The 19,109-nt window shown below is 59.5% G+C and overlaps 1 protein-coding gene across 2 annotated transcripts; it reads left to right on the top strand.

The window, feature by feature from the left end:
* Positions 1 to 340: 340 nt before the first annotated feature.
* Positions 341 to 16,488, top strand: SHMT2 (serine hydroxymethyltransferase 2). Of its 2 annotated transcripts, XM_064734749.1 has the most exons (12): positions 341 to 470; positions 2,209 to 2,406; positions 3,098 to 3,177; positions 5,739 to 5,939; positions 7,956 to 8,037; positions 9,104 to 9,226; positions 10,125 to 10,264; positions 11,305 to 11,470; positions 12,306 to 12,405; positions 13,697 to 13,852; positions 14,786 to 14,893; positions 16,106 to 16,488. In XM_064734749.1, the coding sequence occupies exons 1-12, from the start codon at positions 447 to 449 to the stop codon at positions 16,231 to 16,233; spliced, it is 1,506 nt and encodes a 501-aa protein (XP_064590819.1). In that variant the 5' UTR covers positions 341 to 446; the 3' UTR covers positions 16,234 to 16,488. The 2 variants fall into 2 exon arrangements, with proteins under 2 accessions (XP_064590819.1, XP_064590821.1); XM_064734751.1 differs by lacking the exons at positions 341 to 470; positions 2,209 to 2,406; positions 3,098 to 3,177; positions 5,739 to 5,939 and adding an exon at positions 6,254 to 6,328.
* Positions 16,489 to 19,109: the final 2,621 nt, after the last annotated feature.

The following is a 19,109-nucleotide window of genomic DNA, read 5'->3' as shown; positions in this document are numbered from 1 at the left end:
GATGGGGGGTGCAAGGATGGGGGGTGCAAGGATGGGGGACCCCAAAATTGGGGATGGAGGACCCCAAAATTAAGGGTGGGGACGCCAAAATTTGGGATGGGGGATGCAGGGATTGGGGCCCAAAATTCGGGATGGAGGACCATCCATTTGGGATGGAGGACCCTAAAATTTTGGGTGGGGGTGCAGGGATAGGAGAACCCCAAAACTGGGGATGGGGAACCCCAAAATTGGGGATGGGCTTGCAAGGACCCCAAAATTGGGGATGGGGACCCCAAAATCTGGAGTGGGGGAGGTCTCTCCCCTCCCCTTTCCCGTCGGCCCCCGCGGCCCCGGTGGCTCCGCCCTCCCGGCAGCGCGCGCGTGGGGGCGGGGCCAGGCGGGGGCCGGCACCGGGACCGGCACCGGGAACCGGGACCCGGCCGGACCCACGTGCGGCGCTGGGCGAGATGTGGCCGCTCCGGCTGAGCACGGTGAGAACGGGAACGGGACCGGGCCGGGGTGCGGGGGGGGGCCGGTTACCGGGATGGATCCCGGTAATGATCCCCGGTAAGGATCCCTGGTTCCCGCTAAGGGTTCCCGGTAAAGATCGCCGGTAAGGGTTCACGGTAATGAACCCCGGTAACGATCCCCAGTTCCCGGTAAGGATCCCCAGTTCCTGGTAGGGATCTCGGTAATAATCCCCGGTAAGGATTCCCGGTAATGATCCCCGGTTCCCTCTAAGGGTTCCCGGTAAGGATCCCGGGTGAGGATCCCCAGTAATGAACCCCAGTTCCCGGGAAGGATTCCCGGGATAGGATCCCCGGTTCCCAGTGAAGATCCCCGGTTCCCGCATCCCCCGGTGGCTCCCGCTGCACAGAAAGTCCCGGTGACCGGGGGAAGAGTCCCGGACCCCAAACGGGTCCTGGGTCCCGTTCCCAGTGGCTCTCGGTACTCACAGGGGTCCCGGTACACGGCGGGACAGTCCCGGTATCCGGTACACGGTTGGGGAACACGCACCGGGGGCTCCCGGTGCACGGGCAGCCCCAGACCCCAAACAGGTCCCATTCCCGGTGCTCACAGGGGTCCCGGTCCCCGGTGTGGGGGGGTCCCGGTCCCCGTTACCGGCGGGGGTTGTCCCGGTACCCCCCGTTCCCCCTCAGTGTCCCCCTTCGTTCCGGAGGGGTCTCAATTCCATCCCGCTCCTCTTCCTCCCCACTGAGCACCGGGACCCCCATCCCGGTAACGGGACCCCCCCCATCCCAGTACGGGGACCCCCATCCCGGTACCGTGTGCCCCCCCCACCCCGGCCCAGTCCCCCCCCTTCCCTCACGGACTTTGTGTCGGTCCCAAAGTCCCCGGGGCCGGTCCCGGCCCCGCCACCCCCGGCCTTGGCCCCTGCCCGGTGCCCGCGGCCCCGCGGGTGATGCAATGGGGCAGCCGCGGTTACATCACCCGGGAACCGGGGGCACCGGGGGTGGGCACGGGGGGATCCACAACAAGGGGGGGTCCCGAGCACCGGGGGCACCGGGGATGGGTATGGGGGCACCGGGGGGGATCCCCCCACCGGCACAACGAGGGGGGGTTCCCCATGTGCCTTGTGGGGTCCTTGGGGTCTCCATGTGCCCCCTGGGGTCCCCAAGTGCCCTGTGTGGAGATTGGGGGGTCCCCATGCACCCTGTGGGGTCCTTGGGGTCCCTGTAGGGTCTTTGGGGTCCTCGTGGACTCCTTGGGGTCCCCATGCACCTTATGTGGAGCCTGGGGGGGTCCCCATGCCCCCGTGGGCTCCTTGGGGTCCCCATGTGCCCTGTGGGTTCCTTGGGGTCCCCATCTGCCCCATGTCCCCCCTCCCCATTCCCATGCAGACCCTGCAGCACTGGGGGGCCCGAGTGGGTCAAACCTTGTCCCCCTCCCCATTTCCGTGCAGGGCTGGGGGTCCCAGAGGGTCTCATACCTTGTGTCCCCCTCCCCATTTCCGTTCTGGGGGACTCCATGGGGGTCTCACACAGTGTCCCCCTCCCCATTTCCATTCTGGGGGATCCCAGGGGATCTCACACCATTTCCCCCTCCCATTTTCCGTTCTGGGGGACTCCATGGGGGGTCTCACACCATGTCCCCCTCCCCATTTCCGTTCTGGGGGACTCCATGGGGGTCTCACACCTTGTCCCCCTCCCCATTTCCATTCTGAGGGTCCCAGGGGGTCTCACCCCGTGTCCCCCTCCCCATTTGCAGACCCTGCAGCGCTGGGGGTCCCGGCTGGGCACGGGCACCCTGCGGGCACAGCACGGAGCCGCCGCCGCCGCTGCCCCCGGGCACTGCCCGGGCTGGACGGGCCAGGAGAGCCTGGCCCAGAGCGACCCCGAGCTCTGGAGCCTCCTGCAGAAGGAGAAGGATCGGCAGTGCCGGGGGCTGGAGCTCATTGCGTCCGAGGTGGGGCTGGGGGCGTGGGGAGGGGTGGGGTCGGGTTTGGGGGGCTTGGGCAGGGATGGGGTTGGATTTAGGGGGCTTGGGAAGGGGTGGGGTCAGGTTTGGGGGGCTTGGGAAGGGTGGGGTTGGGGGGTTTGGAAGGTTGGGTAGGATTGGGGAGGTTGGGCAGGGGTGGGGTTGGGTTTGGGGGGGTTGGGCAGGGGTGGGGTCGGATTTGGGGGGCTTGGGCAGGGATGGGGTTACATTTAGGGGGCTTGGGAAGGGGTGGGGTCAGGCTTGGGGGGGTTGGGAAGGGTGGAGTTGGGGGGGTTTGGAAGGTTTGGGGTAGGATGGGCGTTGGGTTTGGGGGGGTTGGGCAGGGGTGGGGTTGGGTTTGGGGGGCTTGGGAAGGGTTGGGAGGGGTGGGGTGGGGAGTGGAAGGTGGGGTTGGGTTTGGGGGGCTTGGGAAGGGTTGGGAAGGGTGGGGTCGGGGTTGAGCAGGGGTGGGTTGTGCTTGGGAGGCTTGGGAAGGGTTGGGGTTGGGTTTGGAGGGGTTTGGAAGGGTTGGGGTGGGACTTTGTGAGGTCTTGGGGGCCTTGGGCAGGGGTGGGGTTGTGCTTGGGGGGCTTAGGAAGAGGTGGGGTCAGGCTTGGGGTACCCCCTGGTTTTGGGGGTTTGCCTGCTCTAATTCCCATCCATTTTTTTCCACCCTCAGAATTTCTGCAGCCGGGCAGCTCTGGAGGCCCTGGGCTCCTGCCTGAACAACAAATACTCAGAGGGGTATCCTGGGAAGAGGTAAAGTGGGGAGTGGGCTTGGGGGGCACTGGGGTTCAGGGATGGGCTGGGGGCTCCCCAGGGGTGATGCCTTGTGAGGGCTGACCTAGAACAGAGCTAAGGAATAAAGGGAGATTTATTAAGAGGCCTCAACAGATCCACCTTGGGCAAAGAGGAGTTTTCAGAAAATATCACAGTGACCCCCCTGGTGTCCCCAGGAACTATGGGGGTGCCAAGGTGATGGATCAGATCACTCCTATGGGGTCAGGCTGGCAGTGGGTATTGGAATATTACCAATATTGCTGGACAGGACGTGCCTGAGCTTGTCTGGCCCTTGGTGCTGAACCAAAAGGCAGCAACTGTGGTGATTTCACCCCAAAAACACTTTTGGCTGGCTGGATGCTGCAGCTGAGCCCTTGGAGACGAGTCCAGGCGTGCAGGAGCTCAGGTTTACTATGGTGGAGAAGCTTTAAGGTGATGGTGAAGGAAAGGAGTCGGTTCTGCTGGAGGGTTTGGATCCAGAGCTTTGTTCTGGCCCACTCTGAATGCAGCACCAGCTCCAACAGAACTCCCCAATCCTGTGGTTGCTGTTCCTTTTAACCCCAGAGAAAGGGGCAGGGAAAGGGTAGGGAGCCACCAACCAGGTACAGGAGGGGAGGGACAAAGGGACAAAGGACACCTGGATGGCCCAATGTTCCCCCAGGGTTGGAAATTTTGCCAATCCCTTCTGGAATTCCAGGACTGACAGACAGTGCTGGGAGGGGAAAGGAGAGGTGTCTGACACACCTGGCAGGGAATGATCAGGGGAGGGACCCGAGGTTCTGAGGTAAACCCTGAAATCACAGTGCAACAAGTGGGGACCCCCTGGTGTCCCCCCTGGTGTCCCCATGTACCACGGCGGTGCTGAGGTGGTGGATGAGGTCACTCCTATGGGGTGAGGCTGGCACTGGGGACACCCTGGTGACCCCATCTGTGGTCTTTGTGAGGGTCTCCAGGACAAGGGAAGAGATGAATCTGACTCCATGTTCTCAGAAAGCTGATTTATTACTGTATCACATTATATCACATTATATCACATTATGTCACATTATATCACACCATATCACATTATATCATATCATATCATATCATATATTATATTATATTATATTATATTATATTATATTATATTATATTATATTATATTATATTATATTATATTATATTATATTATATTATATTATATTATATTATATTATATTATATTATATTATATTATATTATACTAAAGCTATACTAAACTATAGAGAAAGGATACATCAAAAGGCTTAACAAGAATTAATAATAAAAAGTCGTGACTGACTCAGAGAGTCCAACACAACTGGATCGTGATTGGTCATTAATTATAACCAATTCACATGGAACCAATCAAACAGTGACCTGTTGGTAAACAATGTCCAAAGCAGCAAACACAGGGGCAGCAATCAGATAATTATTGCTTTCATTCCTCTCTGAGGCTTCTCAGCTTCCCAGGAGAAAATCCTGGGCAAAGAGGATTTTTCAGAAAATATCACAGTGACCCCATCCTGTCCCCAGGTACTATGGGGGTGCCAAGGTGGTCCCATGGATCAGGTCACTCCTATGGAGTCAGGATGGCACTGGTGACCCCTTGGTGACCCCTGGTGTCCCTGTGCTGTCCCCAGGCACTATGGTGGTGCCAAGGTGGTCCCATGGATCAGGTCACTCCTATGGGGCTGGGGCTGGCATTGGGGACCCCTGGTGTCCCCAGGTACCATGGGGGTGCTGAGTGTGGATCAGATCACTCTATAGGGTCAAATGACACTGGTGACGCCCTGGTGTCCCGACCACCTGGTGTCAAGGTGGTCCCATGGATCAGGTCACTCCTATGGAGTCAGGATGGCACTGGTGACCCCCTGGTGTCCCCTGTCCTGTCCCCAGGTACCATGGGGGTGCTGAGGTGGTGGATCAGATCACTCCTATGGAGTCAGGATGGCACTGGGGACCCCTTGTGACGCCCTGGTGTCCCAGTACTATGTGGTGCCAAGTGGTCCATGGATCGATCACTCCTATGGAGTCAGGATGGCACTGGTGACCCCTGGTGTCCCTGTCCTGTCCCCAGGTACTATGGGGGTGCCAAGGTGATGGATCAGGTCACTCCTATAGGGTCAGAATGGCACTGGTGACCCCCTGGTGTCCCCAGGTACCATGGGGGTGCTGAGGTGGTGGATCAGATCACTCCTATGGAGTCAGGATGGCACTGGTGACCCCCTGGTGTCCCCTGTCCGGTCCCCAGGTACTATGGTGGTGCCGAGGTGATGGATCAGGTGACTCCTATAGGGTCAGAATGGTACTGGGTACCCCTTGGTGACCCCTGTGGTGTCCCTGTGCTGTCCCCAGGCACTATGGGGGTGCCAAGGTGGTGGATCAGGTCACTCCTATAGGGTCAGAATGGTACTGGGTACCCCTTGGTGACCCCTGTGCTGTCCCTGTGCTGTCCCCAGGCACTACAGGGGTGCCAAGGTGGTGGATCAGATCACTCCCATGGGGTCAGGGTGGCAATGGTGACCCTGTGCTGTCCCCAGGTACTACGGGGGTGCCGAGGTGGTGGACCAGATCGAGCTGCTGTGCGAGCAGAGGGCTCTGGAGGCGTTTGACCTGGACCCTGCACGCTGGGGCGTCAATGTCCAGCCCTACTCGGGCTCCCCGGCCAACCTGGCGGCCTACACGGCCCTGCTGCAGCCCCACGAGCGCCTGATGGGGCTGGACCTGCCCGACGGGGGACAGTAAGGGGGGATTTGGGGTGGGAGATTTGGGGATTTGGGATATAGGACCAGTACATGGGGTTTGGGGATTGGGAATAGGGGATTGGGAATTGGGGAATTGGACCTGCCCAACCTGGCGGCCTACACGACCCTGCTGCAGCCCCATGAGCGCCTGATGGGGCTGGACCTGCCCGACAGGGGACAGTAAGGGGGGATTTGGGGGGGGAGATTTGGGGATTTGGGATATAGGACCAGTACACGGGGAATTGGGGATTGGGGATTTGGGAATGGGGGATTGGGAATTGGGGATTAGGAATTGGGGAATTGGACCTGCCCAACCTGGTGGCCTACACGGCCCTGCTGCAGCCCCACAAGCGCCTGATGGGGCTGGACCTGCCCGACGGGGGACAGTAAGGGGGATTTGGGGCGGGAGATTTGGGGATTTGGGATATAGGACCAGTACATGGAGATTTGGGGATTGGGATTGGGGAATTGGGAATTGGGGATTGGGGATGGGGATTGGGGATTGGGGAATGGGGATTGGGGAATTGGGATTGGGGAATTGGGGATTGGGAGTTGGGGAATTGGACCTGCCCAACCTAGGGCCTACACGGCCCTGCTGCAGCCCACGAGCGCCTGATGGGGCTGGACTTGCCCGACAGGGGACAGTAAGGGGGGATTTGGGGCAGGAAATTTGGGGATTTGGGATATAGGACCAGTACATGGGGATTTGGGGATTGTGAATTGGGGATTGGGATTTGGGGATTGGGAATTGGGGAATTGGACCTGCCCAACCTGGCGGCCTACACGGCCCTGCTGCAGCCCCATGAGCGCCTGATAGGGCTGGACCTGCCCGACAGGGGACAGTAAGGGGGGATTTGGGGTGGGAGATTTGGGGGATTTGGGGAACAGGGAGTTAGACCTGCCCAACAGGGGCCAGTGCGTGGGGAACAGGTTTGGGATTGGGGAAATTGGGAATTGGGGGATTAGACCTGCTTGATGGGGGCCAGTACGTGGGGATTGGGGGATTTGGGGTTGGGGATTGGGAGTTGGGGATTGGGATGTAGGACTAGTACATGGGGGATTGAGGATTTGGGGATTGGGGTGTTTGGGAATTGGGAACTGGGGAAATGGGATGTAGGGCCTGTACATGGGGAATTGGGGGATTGGGAACTGGGGAATTGGGAATTGGGGGATTGGGGATTGGGGAATTGAGGATTGGGAATTGGGAAATAGGGCTAGGACGTGGGGAATTGGGAGATTAAGGATTGAGGATTGGAGATTGGGAGTTGGGGATTGGGGGAATTAGGGATTGAGGATTGGGGGGTTTGGGATTGGGGAATTGGGGGCTGGGGGATTGGGAATTGGGGAATTGGACCTGGCCACCTACACGCCCCTGCTGCAGCCCCACGAGCGCCTGATGGGGCCGGACCTGCCTGACGGGGGACAAAGGGGGGAATTGGGGCTGGAGATTTGGGGATTTGGGGGTTTGGGGAACAGGGGTTCTCTGTGGGGAACGGGGTTGGGGATTGGGAATTGGGGGAATTAGGAATTGGGGGATTAGACCTGCCTGATGAGGGCCAGTGTGTGGGGATTGGGGATTGGGATGTAGGGCCAGTACTTGGGGATTGGGTATTGGGGTATTGGGGGTTGGGGATTTGGGGATTTGGGGATTGGGATGTAGGGCCAGTACGCGGGGAATTGGGAGGGGGAATGGGGAATTGAGGGATTGGGAACTGGGGAATTGGACCTGCCCGACGGGGGCCAGTATGTGGGGAGCTGGGATCTGGAGAGACTGGAGGAACATCTTCCCAGGGCCTACCCTAATATTTTCCCAGGCCCAGCCTTTCTTTCCAACTGCCCTGAATATCCCATTATTTTCCCCCCATTTTTCTGCATTTTCCCCCCATTTTTTCCCCATATTATCCCCATTTCATCCCCATTTTTCCCCATGCTATCCCCATTTTATCCCATGATTTTATCCCCAATTTTATCCCCATTTTTCCCCTATTTATTTTATCCCCGTTCCCTTCCCAGCCTCACCCACGGTTACATGACGGACACCAAGCGGATCTCGGCCACCTCCATCTTCTTCGAGTCCATGCCCTACAAGCTGGATGTGAGCTGGGGGCAGGGAGGGGCTGGGGGGAGCCTGAGGTGTCCCCAAGGTGCTCCCAGGGTGACCTGTCTGTCTGTCTGTCCCTGGGCTGACTGACCTGTCTGTATGTCTGTCCATCCCCGGAGTGACTAACCTGTCTGTCTCTCCCTGGGCTGATTGACCTGTCTGTCTGTCCTTGGGCTGACTGGTCTGTCTGTCTGTCCATGGACTGACTGACCTCTCTCTCTGTCCTTGGACTGACCAATCTGTCTGTCTGTCCATCCCTTCACTGACTGACCTGTTTGCCTGTTCCTTGACTGACCAATGTGTGTGTCTGTCTGTCTCTGGACTGACTGACCTGCCTGTCTGTCTGTCTATCTGTGTATCCCAGAACTGACTGACCAATGTGTCTGTCTGTCCTTGGGCTCTGACTGACCCGTCTGTCTGTCTGTCCATCCATCCCGGGCTGACTGACCTGTCTGTCCCTCCTTGGACCGACTAACCTGTCTGTCTGTCCCTGGGCTGACTGACCCGTCTGTCAGTCTGTCTGTGTATCCCAGAACTGACCAATGTGTCTGTCTGTCCTTGGGCTCTGAGTCTGTCTGTCTGTCCATCCATCCTGGGCTGACTGACCTGCCTGTCCCTGGACTGACTGACCTGTCTGTCCCTCCTTGGACTGACTAATCTGTCTGTCTGTCCTTGGACTGACCGACCTGTCTGTCGCTGGACTGACCAATCTGTCTGTCTGTCCATCCCTGGACTGACCAGTCTGCTTGCCCCTGGTCTGACTGACCTGTCCATCCTTGGGTTGACTGACCTGCCTGTCTGCCTGTCTATCCATCTGTCCCTCCGTGGTCTCTCTGACCTGTCTGTCCCTCCCTGGTCTGTCTGACCTGTCCGTCCGTCCGTCTGTCCGTCCCAGCCCGCCACAGGCCTCATTGATTACACCCAGCTGGAGGTGACCGCACGGCTATCCCTGGACTGACCCATCTGTCTATCTGTCCCTGGGCTCACTGACCACTCAGTCTGTCTGTCTGTCTGTCTGTCCCTCCCTGGTCTGTCTGACCTGTCCGTCTGTCCGTCCCAGCCCGCCACAGGCCTCATTGACTACGCCCAGCTGGAGGTGACGGCGCGTCTGTTCCGTCCCCGCCTGATCATCGCGGGCACCAGCGCCTACGCCCGCCTCATCGACTACGCCCGCATCAGGAGGGTGAGGAGGGGTCCTGGGGGGCTCTGGGGACAGCAGGTGACCCCAGTGGGTGTCCCCAGGTGGGTGACCCCGGTGGGTGTCCCTGGTCAGTGTCCCCAGGTGGGTGTCCCCAGGTAGGTCCCCCACCTCATCGACTATGCCCACATCAGGAGGATAGGGGGGTCTGAGGAGTCCTGGGGGCTCTGGGGGTCCTGGGGGTCAGGGGACAGCAGGTGACCCCCATGGGTGTCCCCAGGTGGGTGTCCCAGGTGAGTGTCCCCAATGGGTGTCCCTGGTGGTGTCTCCCACCTCATCGACTGCACCGCATCAGGAGGGTGAGGAGGGGTCCTGGGGGGCTCTGGGGGGCTCTGGGGACAGCAGGTGACCCCCGTGGGTGTCCCCAGGTGGGTGACCCCGGTGGGTGTCCCTGGTCAGTGTCCCCAGGTAGGTCCCCCACCTCATCGACTATGCCCACATCAGGAGGATAAGGGGGGTCCTGGGGGGCTCTGGGGGTCCTGGGGGACTCTGGGGACAGCAGGTGACCCCAGTGGGTGACCCCAGTGGGTGACCCCAGGTGGGTGACCCCAGTTGGGTGTCCCCAGTGTATGTCCCTGGTGGGTGTCACAGGTGGGTGTCCCCCACCTCATCAACTACACTCACATCAGGAGGGTGAGGAGGGGTCCTGGGGGCTCTGGGGGGTTCTGGGGACAGCAGGTGACCCCAATGGGTGTCCCCAGATGGGTGACCCCGGTGGGTATCCCTGGTCAGTGTCCCCAGGTGGATGTCACAGGTGGGTGTACCAGGTGGGGACCCCAGTGGGTGTCCCCTGCCTCATCGACTACACTCACATCAGGAGGGTGAGGAGGGGTCCTGGGGGTCTCTGGGGACAGCAGGTGACCCCCGTGGGTGTCCCCCCCAGGTGTGTGACGAGGTCAAGGCCTACCTGCTGGCAGACATGGCCCACATCAGCGGGCTGGTGGCCGCCAAGGTGATCCCGTCCCCCTTTGAGCACGCGGACGTCGTCACCAGCACCACGCACAAGACACTGAGGGGGGCCAGGTGGGACCCCCATGGGGGGCTGGGACCCTGTGAGCCCCTTGGGGCTGGGAATCAGGGAGATCCTCGGGGGGCTGGGAATGAGGGACCACCATGGGGGCCTGGGAATCAGGGAGCTTCTTGGGGGGCTGGGACTGAAGGAGCCATTTGGGGGGCTGGGAATGAGGGACCCCCTTGTGGGGCTGTGAGCCCCTTGGGGAGCTGGGAATGAGGGATTCAGGGACCCCCTTGGGAGGTTGGGACTGAAGGAGCTTCTTGTGGGGCTGGGACCCAGGGAGCCCCAGGTGCACCCCAAGGGGATCCCAAGGTGCCCCAGGGTGGGACCCTGTGAGCTCCTTGTGGGGCTGGGACTGAAGGAGCCATTTGAGGGGCTGGGAATGAGGGAGATCCTTGGGGGTCTGGGACCTGTGAGCCCCTGGGGGGCTGGGACTGAAGGAGCCCCTTGTGGGGCTGGGACTCTGGGAGCTTTTTGGGGGTCTGGGACCCTGTGAGCCCCTTGAAGGGTTGGGACCCCAGGAGCTTCTTGAGGGGTTGGGAATGAGGGAGCCCCTTGGGGATCTGGGACCCCAAGGGAACCCCAAAGTGCCTCAGGCTGGGACCTTGTGAGCCCCTTGTGGGGCTGGGAATGAGGGACCCCCTTGGGGGGCTGGGAATGAAAGAGCCCCAGTGAGGGGCTGGGAATGAGGGACCCTCTTTGGGGACTGGGAATGAGGGACCTTCTTGGGGGACTGGGACCCCAAAGAGCCCCAGGGAGCCCCGGGTGCACCCCAAGGGGACCCCAAAGTGCCCCAGGCTGGGACCCTGTGACCCCCTTGGGGGGCTGGGACCCTGTGACCCCCTTGGGGGGCTGGGATTCAGGGACCACCATGGGGGTCTGGGGCTCAGGGAGCCCTTTGTGGGGCTGGGACCCCATGAGCTCCTTGTGGGGCTGAGACTGAAGGAACTCCTTGGGGATCTGTGACCCTGTGAGCTCCTTGTGGGTCTGGGAGCCCCCTGAATGTCCCCCCCAGGCAGCAGAGGTGACAGTGTCCCCTTGCCACCAGGTCAGGGCTGATCTTCTACCGCAAGGGCGTGCGCTCTGTGGATAAGAAGACGGGCAAGGAGACGCTCTACGACCTGGAGGACAGGATCAACTTCTCCGTGTTCCCCTCGCTGCAGGGGGGACCCCACAACCACGCCATCGCTGCCGTGGCCGTGGCCCTAAAACAGGTCTGGGCTGGGGAGGGGGTGTCCTGTGTGCCCCCTGTGTTTGGGGTGTCCCCTGTGTCCCCGGTACTTATGGGGTGTCCCCCCTGTACTTATGGGGGTGTTGGGGTGTCCCCCGGTACTGTGGGGTGTCCCCCTGTGCTATGGGGTTTGTCCTGTGCTAAGGGGTGTCCCCCATGCTGATGGGGTGCCCTGTCCTCCCTGTGCTATTGGGTGTTGGGGTGTCCTCATGCTATGGGATGTCCCCCCCTGTCCCCCCTGTGCTATGGGGTGTTCCCTGTGCTGTTGGAGTGTCCCCCGTGCTAATGGGGTGTCCCCTGTGCTATGGGGTGTCCTCCCTGTGTCCCCCTTTGCTATTGGGTGTCCCCTGTCCTGGTGGGGTGTCCCATACTGATGGGTGTCCCCTGTGCTATGGGGTGTCCTCCCTGTGTCCCCCTTTGCTATTGGGTGTCCCCATGCTGATGGGATGTCTCCTGTCCTATGGGGTATTGGGGTGTCCCCGCTGTCCTGTAGGGGTGTCCCCCTGTGCTACTGGGGTGTCCCCTGTCCTGGTGGGGTGTCCCCTGTCCTGGTGGGGTGTCCCCTGTGCTATGGGGTGTCCCCGGGCTGATGGAGTGTCCTGTCCCCCCTGTCTATGGGGTGTTGGGGTGTCCCCTGCTCTGATGGGGTGTCCCCTGCCCTGATGGCATGTCCCCACGCCAATGGTGTCCCCTGTCCTGTTGAGGTCCCCCCATGCCGATGGTGTCCCTGTCCCCCTGTGCTATGGGGTGTCCCCATGCTGATGGGGTGTTGGGGTGTCTGTGGGGTGTCCCCATGGTGACGGTGTCCCTGTCCCCAGGCCAGCTCCCCGGCCTTCAGGCAGTACTGCCAGCAGGTGCTGAGGAACGCCAAGGCCATGGCACAGGCACTGCTGCAGAGAGGCTACACCCTGGTGTCAGGTGAGTCTGTCTGTCTGTCTGTCTGTCCGTCCTGCTGGTACACCCTGGTGTCAGGTGAGTCTGTCTGTCTGTCTGTCTGTCCGTCCTGCTGGTACACCCTGGTGTCAGGTGAGGCTCTGACCCCACAGTTTTGGGGACCAGGTACACCCTGGTGCTCCAGTCCTGCTGTTTTTGGGGTTAAGGAAGGGTGACCCATGGTTGGGACAAGAGTGACCCATGGGTGGGGACAAGGCTGAGCCATGGGTGGGGACAAGAGTGACCCATGGGTGGGGACAAGGCCGAGCCATGGGTGGGGACAAGGCCGAGCCATGGTTGGGGACAAGGCCGAGCCATGGGTGGGGACAAGGCCGAGCCATGGGTGGGGACAAGGCCGAGCCATGGGTGGGGACAAGAGTGACCCATGGTTGGGGACAAGGCTGACCCATGGTTGGGGACAAGGCTGACCCATGGTTGGGGACAAGGCTGAGCCATGGTTGGGGACAAGGCTGAGCCGTGGTGGGGACAAGGCCGAGCCATGGTTGGGGACAAGGCCGAGCCATGGTTGGGGACAAGAGTGACCCATGGGTGGGGACAAGGCCGAGCCATGGTTGGGGACAAGAGTGACCCATGGTTGGGGACAAGGCTGAGCCATGGTTGGGGACAAGAGTGACCCATGGTTGGGGACAAGGCTGAGCCATGGTTGGGGACAAGAGTGACCCATGGGTGGGGACAAGGCTGAGCCATGGTTGGGGACAAGGCTGAGCCGTGGTGGGGCCGAGTGGCTCTGCCCAATCTCAGCACAGCAGGAGGATTGGCGGGCAGAGAAGTGAGGCTGAGCCAGAACCACCAGCGCACACCAGGCCCTGCAGAGGGGTCTGGGGGCGCTCAGGGACCCCTCACTGTGGTCACAGGAGTCTCTGGATGAGGGAAGAGACGTAGATCTGACCACGTTTCAGAAGGCTTGATCTATTATTTTATGATATATATTATGTTACATTAAAACTATAGAAAAAGAATAGAAGGAAAAGTTTCATCTCAGAAGGCTTAGCTAAGCTGAGAATAGAAAGCAATGAAAATAAAGGTCTGTGGCTCTGACAGAGAGAGAAAAGCAGCTCTGCTGTGACTGGTCACTAATTCCAAACATCCACACGAGACCAATCACGGATCCACCTGTTGCATCCCACAGCAGCAGATAACCATTGCTTACATTTTGTTCCTGAGGCCTCTCAGCTTCTCAGGAAGAAATAAATCCTAAGAAAGGATTTCCATAAAAAGACTTGTGTGACCCCTCACCCCTCTCTTCCCTCCCCAGGGGGCACCGACAACCACCTGGTGCTGGTGGACCTGCGGCCCAAGGGCATGGACGGGGCGCGGGCAGAGCGGGTGCTGGAGCTCGTGTCCATCACGGCCAACAAGAACACGTGCCCAGGGGACAGGAGTGCCCTGACCCCCGGGGGGCTGCGCCTGGGTGAGGGACAGACCCTGCCCCGCTGCTTCTGCCCTCTCTGAGGGGGAATTTGGGGGTGGGTTTGGCTGGGGAAGGGGGCAGGATCTTGTGGGGAGAATTTGGGGACCTCTTGGGGAGGTACAGTGAGGGGTTTGGGGGCAGGGAGCTGCCTGGGGAGCTGGGAATAAGGAAACCCCTTGGGGGGCTTAATCCCTGCTGGTTCTGCCCTCTCTGAGTGGGAATTTGGGGGTGGGTTTGGGTGGGGAAGGGGCTGGTCTTCAGGGGGAGAATTTGGGGAGCCCTTGGGGAGGTGCAGTGAGGGGTTTGGGGCCAGGGAGCTTCTTGTGGGGCTGGGAATGAGGGATCCTCTTGTGGGGCTGGGAATGAAGGAGCCCCACCCTGCCCAGGTGGTTCTGCCCTCTCTGAGTGGGAATTTGGGGGTGGGTTTGGGTGGAAAAGGGGCAGGGATTCAGGGGGAGGAGAATTTGGGGACCTCTTGAACCTCTTGGTCGCCAAATTTGGGGAAAAACAGTGAGATGTTTGGGGCCTGGGAACTTCTTGGTGGGCTTGGGGGGCCTCACCCCTGATGCCTCACCCCTCTCTGAGTGGGAATTTGGGGGTGGGTTTGGTGGAAAAGGGGGCAGGGACTCAGGGGGAGAATTTGGGGACATCTTGGTCCCTAAATTTGGGGAGCCCCCCAGTGAGGGGTTTTGGGGCAGGGAGCTTCTTGTGGGGCTGGGAATGAGGGAGATTCTTGGGGGTCTGGGACTCCCTGAGCCCCTTGTGGGGCTGGGAATGAGGGAGATTCTTGGGGGTCTGGGATTCAGTGACCTCCATGAGGATCTGTGACTGAGGGACCTCCATGGGGGTCTGGGTCTGAGGGAGCCCCTTGTGGGGCTGGTGCCCCTGCAGTGCTGCTGTCCCCACTGTCCCTGATGTCCCTGCTGTCCCCAGGTGCCCCTGCCCTGACCTCCCGCCAGTTCCGTGAGGAGGATTTCCAGAAGGTCGTGGAGTTCATTGATGAGGGCATCGCCCTGGCCTTGGATGTCAAGAGCAAAACCAGTGAGCCATGGGGAGCCCCTGTTTACCCCCATTTATTTCCCCCCATTTATTTCCCCCAATTTCTCCCCAATTCCCCCCCCACTTCTCCCCATTTATCCCCATTCCTTCCTATTCCTCCCCATTTCCCTCCAATTCTCCCAATTTGCCCCCATTTCTTTCCCACAATTTCCCCCCATTTATTTATTTCCCCCCATTTATTTCACCCCAATTTCTCCCAATTTCCCCCCAATTTCCCCTATTTCCCCCTCTATCCCCCCTAATTCCCCTCATATTTCCCCCCTTTTCTCCCCATTTCCCCCAATTTCCCACAATCCCTCCCCATTCCCCCCATTTCTTTCCCCCCATTTATTTTACCCATTTATTTCCCCCCAATTTCCCCCCAATTTCTCCCCATTTCCCCCCAGTTTCCCTCTCATTTCTCCCCATTTATCTCCATTCCTTCCTATTCCCCCCCATTTCACCCCCATTTCCCCCAGTTTCTCCCAATTTCCCCCATTTCCTTCCCCCCATTTTCCCCCCCATTTATTTCTCCCATTTCTTTTCCCCCATTTCCTCTCTTTTCTCCCTCCATTTCCCCCCATTTATTTCCCTCCATTTCTCCCCATTTCCCTCAATTTCCTCCCATTTTCCCCCTATTTCCCCCCATTTCTCTCCTATTTCTCCCCATTTCTCCCCATTCCTTCCCCCCATTTCTTTCTCCCCATTTATTTTACCCATTTATTTCCCCCCAATTTCTCCCCATTTCCCCCCAATTTCCCTCTAATTTCTCCCCATTTATCTCCATTCCTTCCTATTCCCCTCCATTTCACCCCCATTTCCCCCCAATTTCCCCCAGTTTCTCCCAATTTCCCCCCATTTTTCCCCCCATTTATTTCTCCCATTTCTTTTCCCATTTCTTTCCCCCCATTTCCTCTCTTTTCTCCCTCCATTTCCCCCCATTTATTTCCCCCCATTTCTCCCCATTTCCCCTATTTCTTTCCCCCCATTTTCTCCCCATTTTCCCCCTATTTCTCCCCATTTCCCCCTATTTCTTTCCCCCCATTTCTTTCTCCCATTTATTCCCCCCCGTTTCTTTCTCCCATTTATTCCCCCCCGTTTCTTTCCCCCCATTTCCCCCCATCCCTTCTCCCCACCCCGATGCCAGCCGTGCTGTGGGTACCTATGGCATGTCTGGATCTGCCCCGGTGCTCACCTGTGCCCTCCCCACGCCAGGTAAGCTCCAGGATTTCAGGAATTTCCTGCTCCAGGACGCGGGGACGCAGCAGCGCCTGCAGGAGCTGCGCCAGCGCGTGGAGAGCTTCGCCCGTGCCTTCCCCATGCCCGGCTTCAGCGACCACTGAGGGGGCACGGCCCTGCTGCCAGCCTGGGGGCGCTGGGGAGGGGGCACCGACACCCTCAGAGCCACCCCTGCCTGTCCTCTTGTCCCTCATTGTCACCCTTGGGTGCTGCATCCCTGGGATGGGGACGCATCCTTCTGTCAGTGTTAGAGTACAGAGACCCCCCAAATCCAGCATTTGGGTGGGGGGCACTGCTTGCTGCAGCCTCATCTTGCACTTTTCTATGGGGAGGGGTCGCTAATAAATTTGGGGCAGAGATTTGGAGGTGTTTGGGCCGTGCTGGATGTTGGGGAGGGGTCCCTCAGGTGCCAGGAGCCACAAGGTTCTTGCTGAGACCTTGGCCTGTGCCATCCCCATGCCCGGCTTCAGCGACCACTGAGGGGGGCACGGCGCTGCTGCCAGCCTGGGGGCGCTGGGGAGGGGGCACTGAGACCCTCAGAGCCACCCCTGCCTGTCCTCTTCCTCCTCTTGTCCCCCGTTGTCACCCTTGGGTGCTGCGTCTTTGTGCGCGCATCCTGCTCTCAGTATTGGGGTACAGAGACCCCCTAGAATCTTCCTGGGCTTGCTGCAGCCTCATCTTGCACTTTTCTGTGGGGAGGGGTCGCTAATAAATTTGGGGCAGAGATTTGGAGGTGTTTGGGCCGTGCTGGATGTTGGGCAGGGGTCCCTCAGGCTCTCGTGCCTCAGTTTCCTCATGCTGGTGCTGCCCCCGTGGGCTCTGAGGGCAGGGGGATGTTGGGGAGGGGTCCATAGAACCCCTCAGCGAGGCTCTGGTGCCTCAGTTTCCCCATCCTGAGGGCAGGGGGTGATGCTGAGCCCTGGGACATTTGGGGTACAATGGGGGGACAGCCTAGGGACCATCCCCTCCCCTTTTCCTGGTGTCCAGCCGGGCTATGTCCCCTGTCCCGGCTCTGTCCCGGGCTCTGCCCCTGTCCCGGGCTATGTCCCGGCTCTATCCCGGCTCTGTCCCGTGTCCCGGGCTCTGTGCCGGCTCTGTCCCGTGTCTGTCCTGTGTCCCGGGTTCTATCCTGGCTCTGTCCCGGGTTCTGTCACGGCTCTATCCCGTGTCCCGGCTCTGTCCCGTGTCCCAGGCTCCATCCCGTGTCCCGGCTGTGTCCCGGGTTCTGTCCCCGTTCTATCCGGGCTCTGTCCCGTGTCCCGGGCTCTGTCCCGGTTCTGTCCCAGCTCTGTCCCGTGTCCCGGGCTCTATCCCGTCTCCATCCCGTGTCTGTCCCGTGTCCCGTCCCCCCGCGGGTCCCGCCTGTCCCCCCCGGTTCTGTCCCGTGTCCCGGGCTCTATCCCGGCTCTGTCCCGTGTCCCGGGCTCTATCCCGGTTCTGTCCCGTGTCCCAGGCTCTCTGCCGTCTCCATCCCGTGTCTGTCCCGTGTCACGTCCCCCCGCGGGTCCCGCCCGCCCCCCCCGTGTCTCTCTGACCCCTCCCCTCCCTTCCCATCCCTTTCCCTCCCCAGAGGGGCCCGAGGGGACCCCGGGCCGTGGGAGCGGAACCGGCCCCGGGGGCTCGAGGGGTTTGCGGGGTTTGTGCTGCTGCCAGGGCTGCGAGCGTCCCCGGGGGGGTCACACAAACACCCCCGTGCTCAGGCTCTGGGAAAACAGAAAACATCCGGAGATGTCGTCCCCTCCCCAAGGCGCTGGGAAAACCTAAAAGATCCAGTTTGCTGCCTCCAAGTTCTGGGAAACCATGAAAGATTCAATTTGCTGCTCCTAGGAACTGGGAAACCCTAAAGGATCCAGTTTGCTGCCCCCAAAGTCTGGGAAACCATAAAAGATTCAATTTGCTGCTCCTAGGAACTGGAAAACCCTAAAGGGTCCAGTTTGCTGCCCCTTCCCACCCCAGGCTCTGGAAAATCATAAAGGATTCCGTTTGCTTCCCCCCAGGTTTTGGGAAACCCCAAGGATCCAAAGCTGTCCCCAAGTTCTGGGAAACCATAAAGGATCCAATTTGCTGCTCCCAGGTTCTCCAGGGCTCCGTGATTCCATGAAGGATCCCATTTTCTGCTTCCCCCCTCTGGAAAACCCTAAATGATCCTATTTGCTGACCCCAAGCTCTGGAAAACCTCAAAGGATCCAGTTTGCTGCTCCCAGGTTCTGGGAAACCCCAAAGGAGCCGGTGCTATCCCCTCTCAGTTCTGGGAAACCGTAAAAGATTCAATTTGCTGCTCCTAGGAACTGGGAAACCCTAAAGGATTCAGTGCTGTCCCCCCAAGCTTTGGGAAACCCTAAAGGATTCAGTTTGCTGCCCCAAAACTTTGGGAAACCATAAAGGAACCAGTTCTGTCCCTCCAGGTTCTGGGAAACCCTAAAAGATCCAGTGCTGTCCGCACTTCAAGATTTTGGGAAACCCTAAATGATGCAGTTTGCTGCTCTCAGGCTTTGGGAAACCCCAAAGGATCCAGTGCTGTCCCTAAGTTCTGGGAAACCCTAAAGGATCCAGTTTGCTGCCCCCAAAGTCTGGAAAACCATAAAGGATCCAATGTGCTGCTCCCTTCCAGGTTTTGGGAAACCCTAAAGAATCCAGTTTGCTGTCCCTTCCCAGGCTCTGAGAAACCCCAAAGGATCCAATTTGCTGCCTCCAAACTCTGGGAAACCATAAAGGATCCAGTGATGTCCCCCCATCCACCCCAGGCTCTGGAAAACCATAAAAAATCAAAGTCTGCTGCCCCTAACTTCCATAAAGGAACCAGTTCTGTCCCCCCAGGTTCTGGGAAACCCTAAAAGATCCAGTGCTGTCCCCCCCCCCCAAGCTCTGGGATTCCATAAAGGATCCAGTGCTGTCCCCGCTTCAAGATTTTGGGAAATCCTAAATGATGCAGTTTGCTGCTCTCAGGCTTTGGGAAACCCCAAAGGATCCAGTGCTGTCC

This window comes from Zonotrichia leucophrys, chromosome 29 (genome assembly GCF_028769735.1).
Source record: "Zonotrichia leucophrys gambelii isolate GWCS_2022_RI chromosome 29, RI_Zleu_2.0, whole genome shotgun sequence".
NCBI lineage: Eukaryota > Metazoa > Chordata > Aves > Passeriformes > Passerellidae > Zonotrichia > Zonotrichia leucophrys.
Note: the sequence above shows the minus strand (reverse complement) of the source record. Positions and strands in the feature narration are given on the sequence as shown.